We start from the raw sequence: 13,015 nt of genomic DNA, 5'->3' as shown, positions 1-13,015 counted from the left end.
ATGCTTTTTGTTAAGAACTTATTAATTTTTCCTACCAAAATCTATTTAAAAAATCGTTGCAAGTCATATTTTGGAGATGTAATTTTTAATTACAATTACTATATATAAATTGTATTCATAAATAATTATTTTAAAAGTTTATGAGAAATATATATGTCTATATTCTTTTATCTGTTAAAATATTACTTTAAAAAATTATTTTAAAAGAGAAAATGGCCCCGTAGATGTTATAGTCTAGAGAAGAGGTGTTTTTCTTTCAATTTTCGCATATAGACACTCATGTGTTAATTTGGTTTAATCAGTAGAATCATAAATATTTGGATTTTCTGACAGTTATCGTGAATAAAAGTCTTTGTCATCATTGTACATAATTTTCTCCATTGTTGCTGTAATTTCAGTGTTTAAAAGAGCCCCTTCCCGCTCAATATGGAGGAGGTATTTTCACAGAAACAAAAAGGACAAATGGCGGTGTGTTCCCACAAAAAGTTCAACTCAAGGATGGACTTTATTACGTTTTCTCCGGTAATGTAGTCACGTGCTCTTCTGAATTTCAAAAATCAATAAATATTTTTATTTTAAAAATCAATAACTTGTTGTGTTGTAATACAGCTTGGGTTCAAGCGAGTAAAGGAAGTGAGAACAGTATAACAGCAGCATTTAACTATTCGAGCGGGGCTATTTTTGAAATTGGTACTGTTGTTGCCAGTCATGGATGTTGGTCCATGCTCAAAGGTGGAGTTGTGGCAAATGTGACAGCTCCTGCTCACATTATTTTTAAGGTATAATTTCGAGGGTGTTTAGTGCACGGTTATAAGCCCGGTTAATGGGAATCGAAACATCAATCCCATGCATAAGTGTTTGAAATTTGAATTTGTTGTTTGGTGGTATGGAAGAGAATCCCAATCTTTTTTCGTGGTTAAATCATACTCTTGACACTCTTTGAATTTCCATGCCCTTCTCACTCCCATTAACCCCCATTCCCATACCCTCCATTCTCATCCCGATTCTCATTCCCAACCTTAATCTTGTATGGAGTATATTTTGGTGATTGCTAATAACTTACGATTTTAATATCGTATATTTTTAATTTTAAATCTTAATCATCAATGTACTAAGTCCTCATATATGTCTTTGTGTATGTGCAGGCCAAAAATGCTTTGGCAGAGATTTGGGTGGACAATGTTTCGCTACAACCATTCACTAAAGAACAATGGAGATCCCACCAAGAACAAAGAATTTCCGAGGTAAAGAAGGCTTGCTCTGCATATCCCGAATGACTTACTTATTTTCAGATAATTGTAGTATAGATTGAGATGATAGTATTTGTACTGATGGGACTGGAAATATCTGCAGGTGCGCAAGAGGACAATCAGATTGAATATAAGTGATGCAAATAAAAATGGCGAGGCAGTTCGAGGCGCGAAAGTGATCATAAATCAAGTCAAACAACATTTTCCATTCGGGTGTTCCATGACCAAGAACATTGTTAACAACCAGGCTTATCAGTCCTGGTTTTCGTCAAGATTCAGAGTCACCACTTTTAGGAATGAAATGAAATGGTATGATAATGAACCGAGCCAAGGCCAGGAAAACTATGCCAACACAGATTTTATGGTGAATTTTGCCCAATCACATGGCATTTCCATAAGAGGTCACAACGTTTTCTGGGAAGATCCTCACTACCAGCCCAATTGGGTCTATGGCCTTAATCCTGATCAGTTATGGGCCGCAACTAATACAAGAATCAACTCTGTTATGTCAAGATACAGAGGAAAGGTGATTGCTTGGGATGTTGTCAATGAAAATTTGCATTTCCGGTTCTTTGATGACAAATTAGGCAACGGATTTTCAAACACTGAGTACGCCAAGGCTCACCAGCTTGATGGAGCCACATTGTTCATGAATGAGTATAATACAGTAGAGGATGGCAGAGATCCCGCTTCACTTCCTCAGAATTATATAAACAAATTGCGTGAAATTCAGGGGAGTGTGGGTGGTGCACCAATTGGGATTGGCTTGCAGTCTCATTTCAGTCAATATCAACCAAACATTGTTTACATGAGATCTGCACTAGACACTCTGGGAGCTACAGGAATGCCTGTTTGGCTGACAGAGGTCGATGTCAAGCCAAATCCGAATCAGGTACAATATTTGGAACAAATTCTGAGAGAAGGCTTTGCACATCCTGCTGTTCAGGGGATTGTGATGTGGTCAGGGCCTGCAGTAGACGGTTACGACATGACATTAGCTGACAATAACTTTAGGAATACTCCGGTTGGAGATCTGGTTGACAGATTGCTGAATGAATGGAGATCAGAGGTTGAAGAATTTACAGCAGATGATAATGGATTACTTGAAGTGTCATTGTTTCATGGAGAATACGAAGTAACTGTTCTGCATCCGACAAAAAACTCGTCCACTATTCAGTCTGTAGAGATTAATGATAAGCTTCCTGCGAATGAAAATTTTCATATTCATATCCATGTATGAGTTATGCTGCTGTATTTTGGCAGTCAGATATATTCCAGATTTGTAACGGGTACCTGTCAGTCAAATTAATTATTTTAGTGTACCTTTCAAATTACTTGCCTTCTTGCTTCTTAGACAACAAATATGCTTATCTTGAAGATTGCATCCCCTGATAAAATAATTGCGCCCCATTTTTGATATTGGTATAATCTAGTTCCACAACATCTTAATAAAATTCATGTCTGTTTGTTGAAGGTTTTAGGTAATATTATTGCACCTGATTTTTGATATTGGTACTGGTAATATTATTGTGCATCGAGGTGCCACGGTGCTTGAGTTCACCGGTGTTTAAGATTAGAGTTTTGAGGTGCACTCATTAGATATGGCAGATTGTCTAAAAAGGTAAGGGAACTCTTGATCTTTAGGAGTTTTAAACATCTAACTCGATTCTAAGAAGATGATTGTCGCATATTATTGGATAAGTATCACGTATATTCCATATATAATAAACACATTCATAAAAATTTATGAAATGGTTCATATTCGAGATTTGTTGAACAACACATGTTCCTGTAATAACAAAACTAAGTCATTTTGGCAATTCTAATTTTTTTTTTATTTCGTGATTTTGTATCCAGTCAATTTCGTGAAGTGCTTATACTTAATATGTAAATGTCATTACTGAAATATTTTCCAACTTTACAATTTATCGGTTACAATAAATTATAAATATATTCCCAGAAAATATCATCATGTTATAAATGATCGAAAAATAAAATTAAATAAAGTATTATGAACTTAGAAATATTCTAACAATGATATAGTCAAGTTAATTCTATCGCCCATCGACATGTCATATTAAGTGGTCTACCGATATTTTATACTGAAATTTTAATTATTACTCCGTTATAAAATTTGTATGATCGACGTACTACTGATACCCTCGATCTCGTGCTCACAAGAGGGCTGTCAAACGGATAATTCAGATATGAATATGTATCCGTGTCAGTAATTGTCGGATTCGGACAATATCCGCTTTATTTCATATACGAATAATATCCGCTTTTTTCGGATACGGGGCAGATATTTCGGACGAACGTCGGATATTTCGGACGGATGTCGGATACGGGGTAGATATTTCGGACGATGATTTTCAAACAATTTTTTTACGACTAAGCTGAAATGATATTTTTATATATGTATAAAGTATTTTAGTATTTGTATAAATATATCATTTTATGCATATACACACACTACACAACACGCTAGTAGAATAAAATTTTAATTACATATAATTATATATTATATAATTTAAATATCAAATATGTATTTAATTTTGGATTCGAATATCATAGATAGGGGTGAGCAAAACCGAACCGGAATCGAAAAACCAAACCGAACCGTAAAAATTCGGTCCGGTTCGGTTCCGATTTTTTCGAAAGTTCGGTCCGGACCGAAATAAATTTCAGTTTGGTCCGGTTCTTTCAAAACATATTCGGTTCTGGACCGAATAGACCGAACTTTTTGTATTATTAATTTAATATATTAAATATATATAATATATGTTAATATATGCGTGCGTATTCAGGTCAAACTTCAGAGCATTCAGGCTTCAGCCGCACTACTCGCAGTCTCGCACACATAAACCCAATCTCTAATCACAAATCTAAGCATCGTTCTTTATTTCGCTACAAGAATCGGAGATTCACTTTCTATTATCTACAATTATTGTCCTGCTCTCCAGAATACTGCTATGCTAAGCTTTCTCTTCTGTATATGTTATGCTTTCTGCATTAATTTCTTGATACGTAGCAGTATAAGCAGAGTAATTGTAGTTAAATTACAAAACTATAGTTCATAAGCAGAGTTAAATTTCTTGATCTGTAAGACTTGATGTTTTAATTTTTTTTCTATAAAAATTCGGTTCTTTGAGGAAGAACCGAACCGAACCGATTTATTTCGGTTCGATTCCGGTTCGGTGCAAAACAGAATTTCGATTTGGTCCAGGAAAAAAAACTATTTCGGTTCTCGGTTATTTCGGTTCGGTTCAGTTTTGGACCGAACTGACCGAATACTCAGCCCTAATCATAGATTCGAATATAGATAATATTTATTTTATTTCGAATTCAAATAATATCCACTTTTTCTCAGATACGATTTCCGATCTTTAAGATTTTTTTGACAGCCATGCTCACTAGTGACAACTAGCGTGGACTTGGTCATAATTTATTTATAGGGTGAACAATAAAATATTTTGCAAACATCCCAGAAAAACCGGGAGAATTGGGGAGGGGTTTATTATTTGTTAAATTAGGGTTTTAAGTTTGTGGAAGCAGAGAGCAGAGCAAGAGCCATGGAGCTAGGAACAATTGAGGATCCATCATCATCAACGTTCACGCTGTCCGAGGAAGATCACACCCTCGCTAATTCACTTCGTTTTGCTCTTAATCAAGAGTCTGTTACTCTTTTCTCTGCCTCTCTCTCTGCGTATTATCATTATTTTTTTATATATGTATACACGTGCCTAGATGCTTCAATGTTTGCCCGCTAAGGGACATCAAAACACAATTATCAAAAGATATTTACATTTGTCTTTCCGAGATTCGAACCCCCAATCTCCGGTGATGGCTGGTGAATACTTTTGATATTTTGTCCTTTAATTTATTTTTCGACAAACGCATACCATATTTAAAGTATTTGTGGTTCGGAGTTTGTAATTTGGAGTATTAAAGACCATGGAAAAGTTCCTATTCACGGACCTGAAATTTCAGAATCATTTATATATAAATACGGAAAATACGTGGAGTAAATACAAATTATACAAGTTAAGCCCTGCCCGGGGCGTTTAGGGTCCCGGAAATTTGTAATCGTTTATATATAAATTTGAAGAATATGCGGATTATATACAAATCAGTGCTCATAAACTGGTTTTGATTAGGGCTTCTTGAATTTCAGGTCCACCCATGCGCAGAACAAGAAAAGATTTATTGATTTTGAATTAGATTCTGTTTAATAGTTTCTTTTTTGAACAAGTTTGTTCAATGTGATTATTGTCAGTAATTTTTAGTACATTCTTTGCATTGCCAGCATTTTCACCTCTTAGTGTTGTCCTGCACTCCTGCTTTGTAGTTGCATATATTTAAGAAAGCTAGAAATATGCTTGTAATTGATGAAAAATTGATGGAATTTATAATTTAAGGAATCTTCATTGATTCTAAATTAATCTATTTTTTATAAGTTGCCAATGTATGTGGCCTGAAGAAACAAAAAGCTTGTTCTAACCTCCTCTGTGAAATTAATTTTCAACACTAGGCCAGCTTGAGTATGATAAGACTCTGTTCTGCAAATCCAACAAAATCATACTTAATAGTTCAGAATTTTAATGTATAATTTGAGCGGGATCATTTTGTAAGTAATTCTAAAGGACAACTTTCTATAAGTACATATGCTATTGAGTATTAATCTTGGATCTTGTTCTCAGGAGTATCTTGGTAGTTTGAGAACAACTTAGTCATAAAAGTTAAAGATTCTTTTTTAGAATTAACTTTAATATCCTGCAGTCAGCTCATAATATTTTCTCTTGGTGCCTTTATTGTGTCTATTTGATGTTATATATAAGAATGGACATTTGTTAATTCTGAATAGTAATGTATGACAAATTATGATTTTTTTAACTTGCAGTCCAAGAGTTACATTTAGCGGTTACAGCATCCCCCATCCATCAGAAGCTCGCGTTAATGTTAGAGTGCAGACTACTGGTAAATTTATAGTTTTTATTTTAGTCTGTACTATCGGGTCTTGTTTGGTTGTAATTGTACTTCCTAGTCCCTTTTTGTTTCTCTTTAATATTATGAAGTCCTTCATTAACATCTGATTCGACATCACAGATGTGTGTGTTCTCTTGATTGAATTCATTTAGAATTCAGGTCATGACCTTCACCCATTTTTTTAAAAATAACTTCCATATTAAAATTTAGTTATGACACTCTCGTTGTTTTGTGTTATATTGTGTTTATACTACCTGGACAGACTACAGGATTTCATCTAGTTGTCACTCTATTGTTTTACTTGCATCTAGTTGTCACTCTATTGTTTTACTTGTATTCTGCGTCTGTTTTATAATAAGTATGATATCTTTTATTCAGTCTGTGATTCATATAAGATATATCGATCCTGAATCAGAAAATTTGCTTCTAACAGTTCTTAAATTTTATAATAATAACCCGTCTAACCCATTTTCCTTCCTAACTGTGTAGTAAACATAGTTTACTATTGTGTTTTAGGTTAATCATTACCCTAAGGCTAAACAAATTTACCCCACGAACTAAAAATGAAAGTAGAACTTACCTTCTTTGTTCTTTTCGTGATACTTAATGCCATATCAATCTTTTCTTTAAGATATTTATTTCCATTTCTGCAGGCGATCCAGCTAGTGAGGTGCTAAGAGACTCATGCCAGGACCTGATGCTCATGTGCCAGCATATTCGGAGCACCTTTGACCAAGCTGTTACCGACTTCACAAACGAAAAAGGTCTCAAGGACATGGACATCAAAAAATGATTTGTCTTGGTGAAAACTATGCTGCTATTTATAAGCAATGAACAATGCATTCTAAATTTATCTATTGATCTCTGTTCCTTGTAGACAAATATTGTAGACTTATTAGCCAAACTGTTAAAAAAGAATAGAGCTCTGGAGAGCACATGGAAATGAAAGAGCCACAAATACATAGGCCAACATCAAACAATATATATCGCAACTAACATATAAAACCTGGTGATTATTTCTTTCTTTGCAAATGCATCTCGCTTTCAAAGCAGGGTGTCCTGTAGCTTGATGTCGAAATTTTGTATAAGCAGCTACCAAAGCAGTGGTAGATTTTTGTTAAAAGAACTACAGTTTGGGTTAACAATCGCGAGAGAAAACAAATTTATTAGCAATTTCTACAAATAACTTTAATTATTATATCTTGTCAGGAGCAAATTCTACAATTTTTGAAAGCACTGCAAGTTGGAGAATGCCGAGATCACCTCAGTCCTCAGCATAACCAAGCAACTAAAAATTCAATGTATTACGTCAGAATTTCAAAGATTTCAAATCTTTTTTGAGTGACAAAATCACGGAAAGAGAAGTGATCTGCCTTTATAATCTTGAAGAAGTGTCAGCAAAATGTGCACTTGATTAGCAACATCACAACACGACTCTGAATTCATATAACCTGTTGTTGACTCCTCCATTATCTGCATCTTATTCCTTGTTCACTTAACTTATGGCAAGTACTAAACTACATTCATTCAAAATTCATCACTTTTCAAATCCTTTCGCATTATTGCCTTGATCTAAAATCTCCTTCATAACCTGTGACCAGATGAATTTACTGTGCTTGATAACTCTGTCAAGTATCAAATAAGTTAATGTCAAATATATTACATAGTCAGTTAAAGGATGAAATGCAAATTACACTACTTGTCCTCGTACTTGATATCTTAACCATCAAAGAGTTGCGTGTTAAAGGAATACGGATTGTAAGAAACTCATTTTATGTCAGAAAAGTTTATAATATTCTGTTAGAACTTTGAGAGATTTTAGAAAGTTTACTGTTATAGTCATAATTTGAATGGCCTTTTATTTATGATGAAGGACAAACAAGTAAACTAGGAAATCCGGATCAAGAAATACAGGTGTTCTTTGTGCGCCCTTAAGAGGCTAGCAAAGAGAAGGCGTGTCCATAGAGGCTCGTACAGAAAAGAAGAAACATAGTTGTGCTAATCATGGGACTTGTACCAGAAAGCCACCCTTTATAGAGGTAGGTTTAATGAAGTACATGAAGGCCTCTCTAAGGTTATTTGATATTTGATAGTCATGATTTCCGGAGCTCTTTCAGCTATGATCTACAACATCTTTTATTAATCTCATATTCTGTTGAGTTGGATTATCATTGTGCAAGGATTTGAGATGATCATGTTATATGTTGAAGCCTTGAAGGCCCTCCACATTATGTGAAGATGATCATGCATCTTGATTTTAAATTCTAGTGGGTTACCCTAAACGAGGATCTGGTTGATCATGTACCGATATTTCCAGAAAAAAAATCTTTTCATATATTCTAATAAATTATCTTTGATCAGGTTAAAAACTTGTCCACGCGTACCTAGAAAATGATAACCATCGTACAATATATCTTCTTCCAAGATATACTGAGTAGAGGTCAGTGTTACCTCCAATAATTAAAATAATGTTGTATCTGTAAAATTATATACTTAAAGAGATATTTGACCTCATGACTAGCCCTTGTAGAGTGAGCTCCCTCTTTCAGTATATGGGAACCCCTCTCAAGCAGATTGTCGAAGACTCTGTAAAGACTCATCTACAATATGGATTACTAACTTGGCCATAGACCCATCCACAAGAAACCTATCTCAAATAGATTTAGATTTCTTTACTTCCAATAATTATATATGGCTTGATCTTTTAATACGGAATACTTAGACACGATAAGGAGATCGAAATTGATAACATTACAGACAACCTATAAATAAGTCAATCAACCATCACACAAGAACTTAATTTCACAGCTAACCTCATCTTTCTTCTTTACCAAATTTCCATCGCGCACATATATTCTTTTTATCTCAACCATTTCTTTAGAGTTTCCTTTCTAAGGTGTCCCATCTAATTCTTTACATTTTAACACTTACCAAATATAAGCAATAAGTACCACCACTTCCCCACTTTTTCTCTCTTTTCACACTACTTTTACTCTAGTATCTTCCTTTTATACATTAAAAATCAATAGATCTCACCACCTCACCCATTTTTCTTTCTCTTTTCCACTACTTTATACATATTTTTTAACGTCTGTGCCACACCAAACGTAAAGAATTGGTTGGGACGGAGAGAGTATGAAACTACAGGCCAGGCTACCGACAAAAAAAAAACATCACACACATATGAAACTACAAGGCCAGGCTACCGGGAAAAAAAACGAGGAAAAAACAAAGCAAAGTATTTGGTACTAAAAAGATTTTTATATTAAAACTCTCCTATTGTAGTATCCAATACACTGCCTAGGCTGGGAGAATTCACATTCAAAGACTAAAATACATAAACCCTTAATATATACAAGGGCGGTAATAAACAAAACTTGCAAACTTCAAGCTGGTGACTAATTAACACACAACAAAAGTTACATGGTAACAAACCTATGACCTCAAAATATTACACTCCTGTAATGTACAAGCTAGCAGCGAAAACAATATCACGTTTTATTGCGTTGGAAGCAATTTCCATCTTTTTGTGAAGTGCAGAATTACCCATAATTGCAGCTGCATTTTTGAATTCACGACATGTCTCATCCAACCTAACTATGGTCCTCACTATCAGACCTTCGGGAACATCCGTAAGTTCACATATATCTGCAAATGGGGTTCCCTGCAATGAGAAAGAACCCAGCATAAATATGTGGAGATTTGACAAGGTCTAACTGATATATATACACACATGAATGTACCTTTGCCCATTCATACACTACTTCAACAAGGCCAAACTTGAGATTTTCTCGAGCATACTCCTGGGGATCTATCTGCAGCTTAAACTGTGCCTGAAGCTCCCCCAATCTTATAGCTGTGTTGTACAATCTGTCCAAATATACATTTTATCTGACAGGTTATCCTGAGTGCTAAGCTGGAATTTTTATTACTCATTAGTTCTAAAGGGAGCAACATAAATATATATATATATATATATATATATATATATATATATATATATATATATAATTACATGTAACGGGGTTGTTATATATGCAATAGTTAGTTTGGATCCTTCTCATTATTTTTCTTTTATTTTCCATTGGTCAGATGTATACTTATTTGAATTATCTGGTGTACGCTATACGTCGAATTGAGGGGTCCATTGGATGAATGATGTATGATCAGAATATTGATAATAGTGGTCATTTTAAGATGTCCAAATATGCAAACCCAAAGATAAACATACTCTCAACTCAACAAATTGACAATAAATATATATATATATATATATATATATATATATATATATATATATATATATATATATATATATAGGGTTGCACTCCACACAGAACACTTTAAAAACAGAACACAGAACACTATCATAACACTTTTTTTTTCATAAAAAATGATTTGTTATGATTATAATTACATAGTTAAGCACTAACTAAACTTAATATATGAAATTTAACATCCAAATTTATCCAAATTATTAATATGAAATATTATAGAATCCAGAACAGAATCCAAAACAGAATCCAGAATAGAATCATGTATATATTCTTTACATGATTAATTTCACATAAAATCATGTTATTTTTAATCCATAATTGTTGTTAAACATTCTAGATACTATTATTATTCGTATTAAATGGTTAAGTAGCTTAAAGTTAGAGTTTAATTCAAGTTTTAGATGAGATTCTATGTTCGATTCCAAAGCGTTCTTCTTTGTTCTTCTTTTAGGGGTGTTCTGTTTTGAGCAATGCCATATATATATATATATATATATATATATATATATATATATAGGGTACCACTCCATAGCATACCCTCTTATATGGAGTTACGTAGCACACCATTATAAATATATACATAATATATATTTCAATATATTTTTTATGACATATATTTGCAAATTTTGATTATTAAACCGAAAACGAAGTTATACAATTTTTTTATTCCAAAGATCATCTAAAATTATGCAATATCTCAACATGATTCTATAGCAGAATAATAATAATCCAGAATTATTCTGTTGTAGAATCAGTTTCGAAAATATACTTTTTTCATCAAATTTTAAGTGTTAAATTAATTAAAATAGACATATTTTATAGTATTCTATATTAGAATCACGTCTTATATGTATTCTATAACAGAATTTATAATAAAATTGATAATTTATAATGGCGCGCTATGTAACTCCATATAAGGAGTCCCTCTCTGGAATGTTGGCCTATATATATATATATATATATATATATATATATATATATATATATATATATATATATATATATATATATATATATATATATATATATATATATATATATATATATATATATATATATATATATATATATATATATACATACATACATACATATATATATACCCACTTACAACGACCTAAAATCCTTATATAATTTATTTTCAAATTTAAATTAGTGCCCCGTGTCTTTTGTAGGGACAGTCCCCCATTATCAAAGACTTCAAAAATAATATGACATGTTTAGTGAAAGTCGAAGAGAGATTATGAGATAGGCGCCACTAGTTGGAAGCGGTTATTACTCGATGTTAATGATTTAATAAATCATATGTTGAGTTTGGTGACTCCCAAAGAGGGACTTGGCAGTAGGCGTCCCTGATTGTTGACAGTAGTCATAACTTCTTTTAAATGACATCAATAAAAGGATTTTTTTTTTTTGTTTAGGTTTAGTAGACTAATTTATAGGGAAAGTGGAAGGTGGGACGCGCGTATATGTTTTGAGAAGATATTGGAACACAAAAAGTTAATATGGATTTCTTGTAATATTAATTGTTCTAGTAGTGCCGCAATATTTCGATTTTAGCAAATAAGGCAGGTATGAAATATGATGTGTATAATTTATTTGTTTATCGTGCATATTATATAGGTCTGTAATTAATATGATGTTTGATTCGAAGGGGAAATAATTGTCATACAGATTGATTAAAAAAATATAAATTTCTATTTAAAAATTGAATCCATTATGTTTGCATAAGTGGATTGGTGGTATAGAAATGAATGGAGTGTGATATGATGGTGGGGTCTATTATTATTGTTCTATATTAGATACAAATGTGTTAGTAGGTCAGATAGGTTGGGTTAGGGATAAATAATAATTGTGATAAGAAAATATGAATTTCTAGAGAGTAATAATAATAAATTAATATATGTGACCTCGTCTGTTCACAAGTGTATGTATTCGAAGTTATGTTCAGTGTAAACCACTTAGGTGTTATATTTCATGGGCCTTAGCTGAATAGGTTTGCTAAGAGGTTTCGTGTTGATCCGTTAGCTAAGTTAGGTACCTGAGTGGCACTTTTAGGGGCTGCTTAGCCAAACTGAAATCATGGACCAAAAATGATGGAAAAAAGGATGACATACAAAAAAATTAAGAAATTTTGTGTAGTTATTATTTCATAAAATATAAAATTCTTGGAAAATTGAATACATGTACGAAGAATTCACTGGAAATACTTAGGGGGAACCATCTATTTATTAAAAAATATCTTCAAATAATACTGAGAAAACCCAAGAAACAAGAGTTTTTGAGTATAATTTACGAACTTCACTCGCAACATAACCTAAAAAAAAAGTATTGACCAATAACCTAGATATGCTTAAGTTCACCTGTATATATGGACATCTCTTTCACTTTTCCATATTTGTACACATATCTCATGACAAATTTCTCCATATACAAACCAACTATGCAGACGCTCATTCTCCCTTGAATTATTTTGAGCTACAAATCCAACAAAAATACTAT

The 13,015-nt window shown here is 32.9% G+C and overlaps 2 protein-coding genes and 1 long non-coding RNA gene across 3 annotated transcripts; 2 read left to right on the top strand and 1 right to left on the bottom strand.

The window, feature by feature from the left end:
• On the top strand, nucleotides 1-2,586 carry LOC108217077 (endo-1,4-beta-xylanase 5-like). Its single transcript, XM_064092131.1, has 5 exons — nucleotides 1-9; nucleotides 399-522; nucleotides 610-779; nucleotides 1,146-1,244; nucleotides 1,354-2,586. Exons 1-5 carry the CDS (start codon nucleotides 1-3, stop codon nucleotides 2,488-2,490), a joined length of 1,539 nt encoding a protein of 512 aa, XP_063948201.1. The 3' UTR covers nucleotides 2,491-2,586.
• Nucleotides 2,587-4,697: 2,111 nt separating this feature from the next.
• LOC108216054 (uncharacterized) lies at nucleotides 4,698-7,268 on the top strand. The gene is made up of 3 exons (XM_017388712.2): nucleotides 4,698-4,923; nucleotides 6,151-6,227; nucleotides 6,890-7,268. The coding sequence occupies exons 1-3, from the start codon at nucleotides 4,823-4,825 to the stop codon at nucleotides 7,027-7,029; spliced, it is 318 nt and encodes a 105-aa protein (XP_017244201.1). The 5' UTR covers nucleotides 4,698-4,822; the 3' UTR covers nucleotides 7,030-7,268.
• Nucleotides 7,269-9,477: 2,209 nt separating this feature from the next.
• LOC135152108 (uncharacterized) lies at nucleotides 9,478-10,206 on the bottom strand. The gene is made up of 2 exons (XR_010291312.1): nucleotides 9,980-10,206; nucleotides 9,478-9,900 (listed from the first exon to the last, which is right to left on the bottom strand). It is a non-coding gene; the product is annotated as an uncharacterized LOC135152108 (long non-coding RNA).
• Between the last annotated feature and the right edge of the window lie 2,809 nt (nucleotides 10,207-13,015).

The sequence above is a fragment of the Daucus carota genome, chromosome 4, assembly GCF_001625215.2.
Source record: "Daucus carota subsp. sativus chromosome 4, DH1 v3.0, whole genome shotgun sequence".
In the NCBI taxonomy this organism is placed as follows: domain Eukaryota; kingdom Viridiplantae; phylum Streptophyta; class Magnoliopsida; order Apiales; family Apiaceae; genus Daucus; species Daucus carota.
The sequence above is the reverse complement of the archived record's forward strand: the minus strand, read 5'-3'. Positions and strand labels throughout refer to the sequence as shown.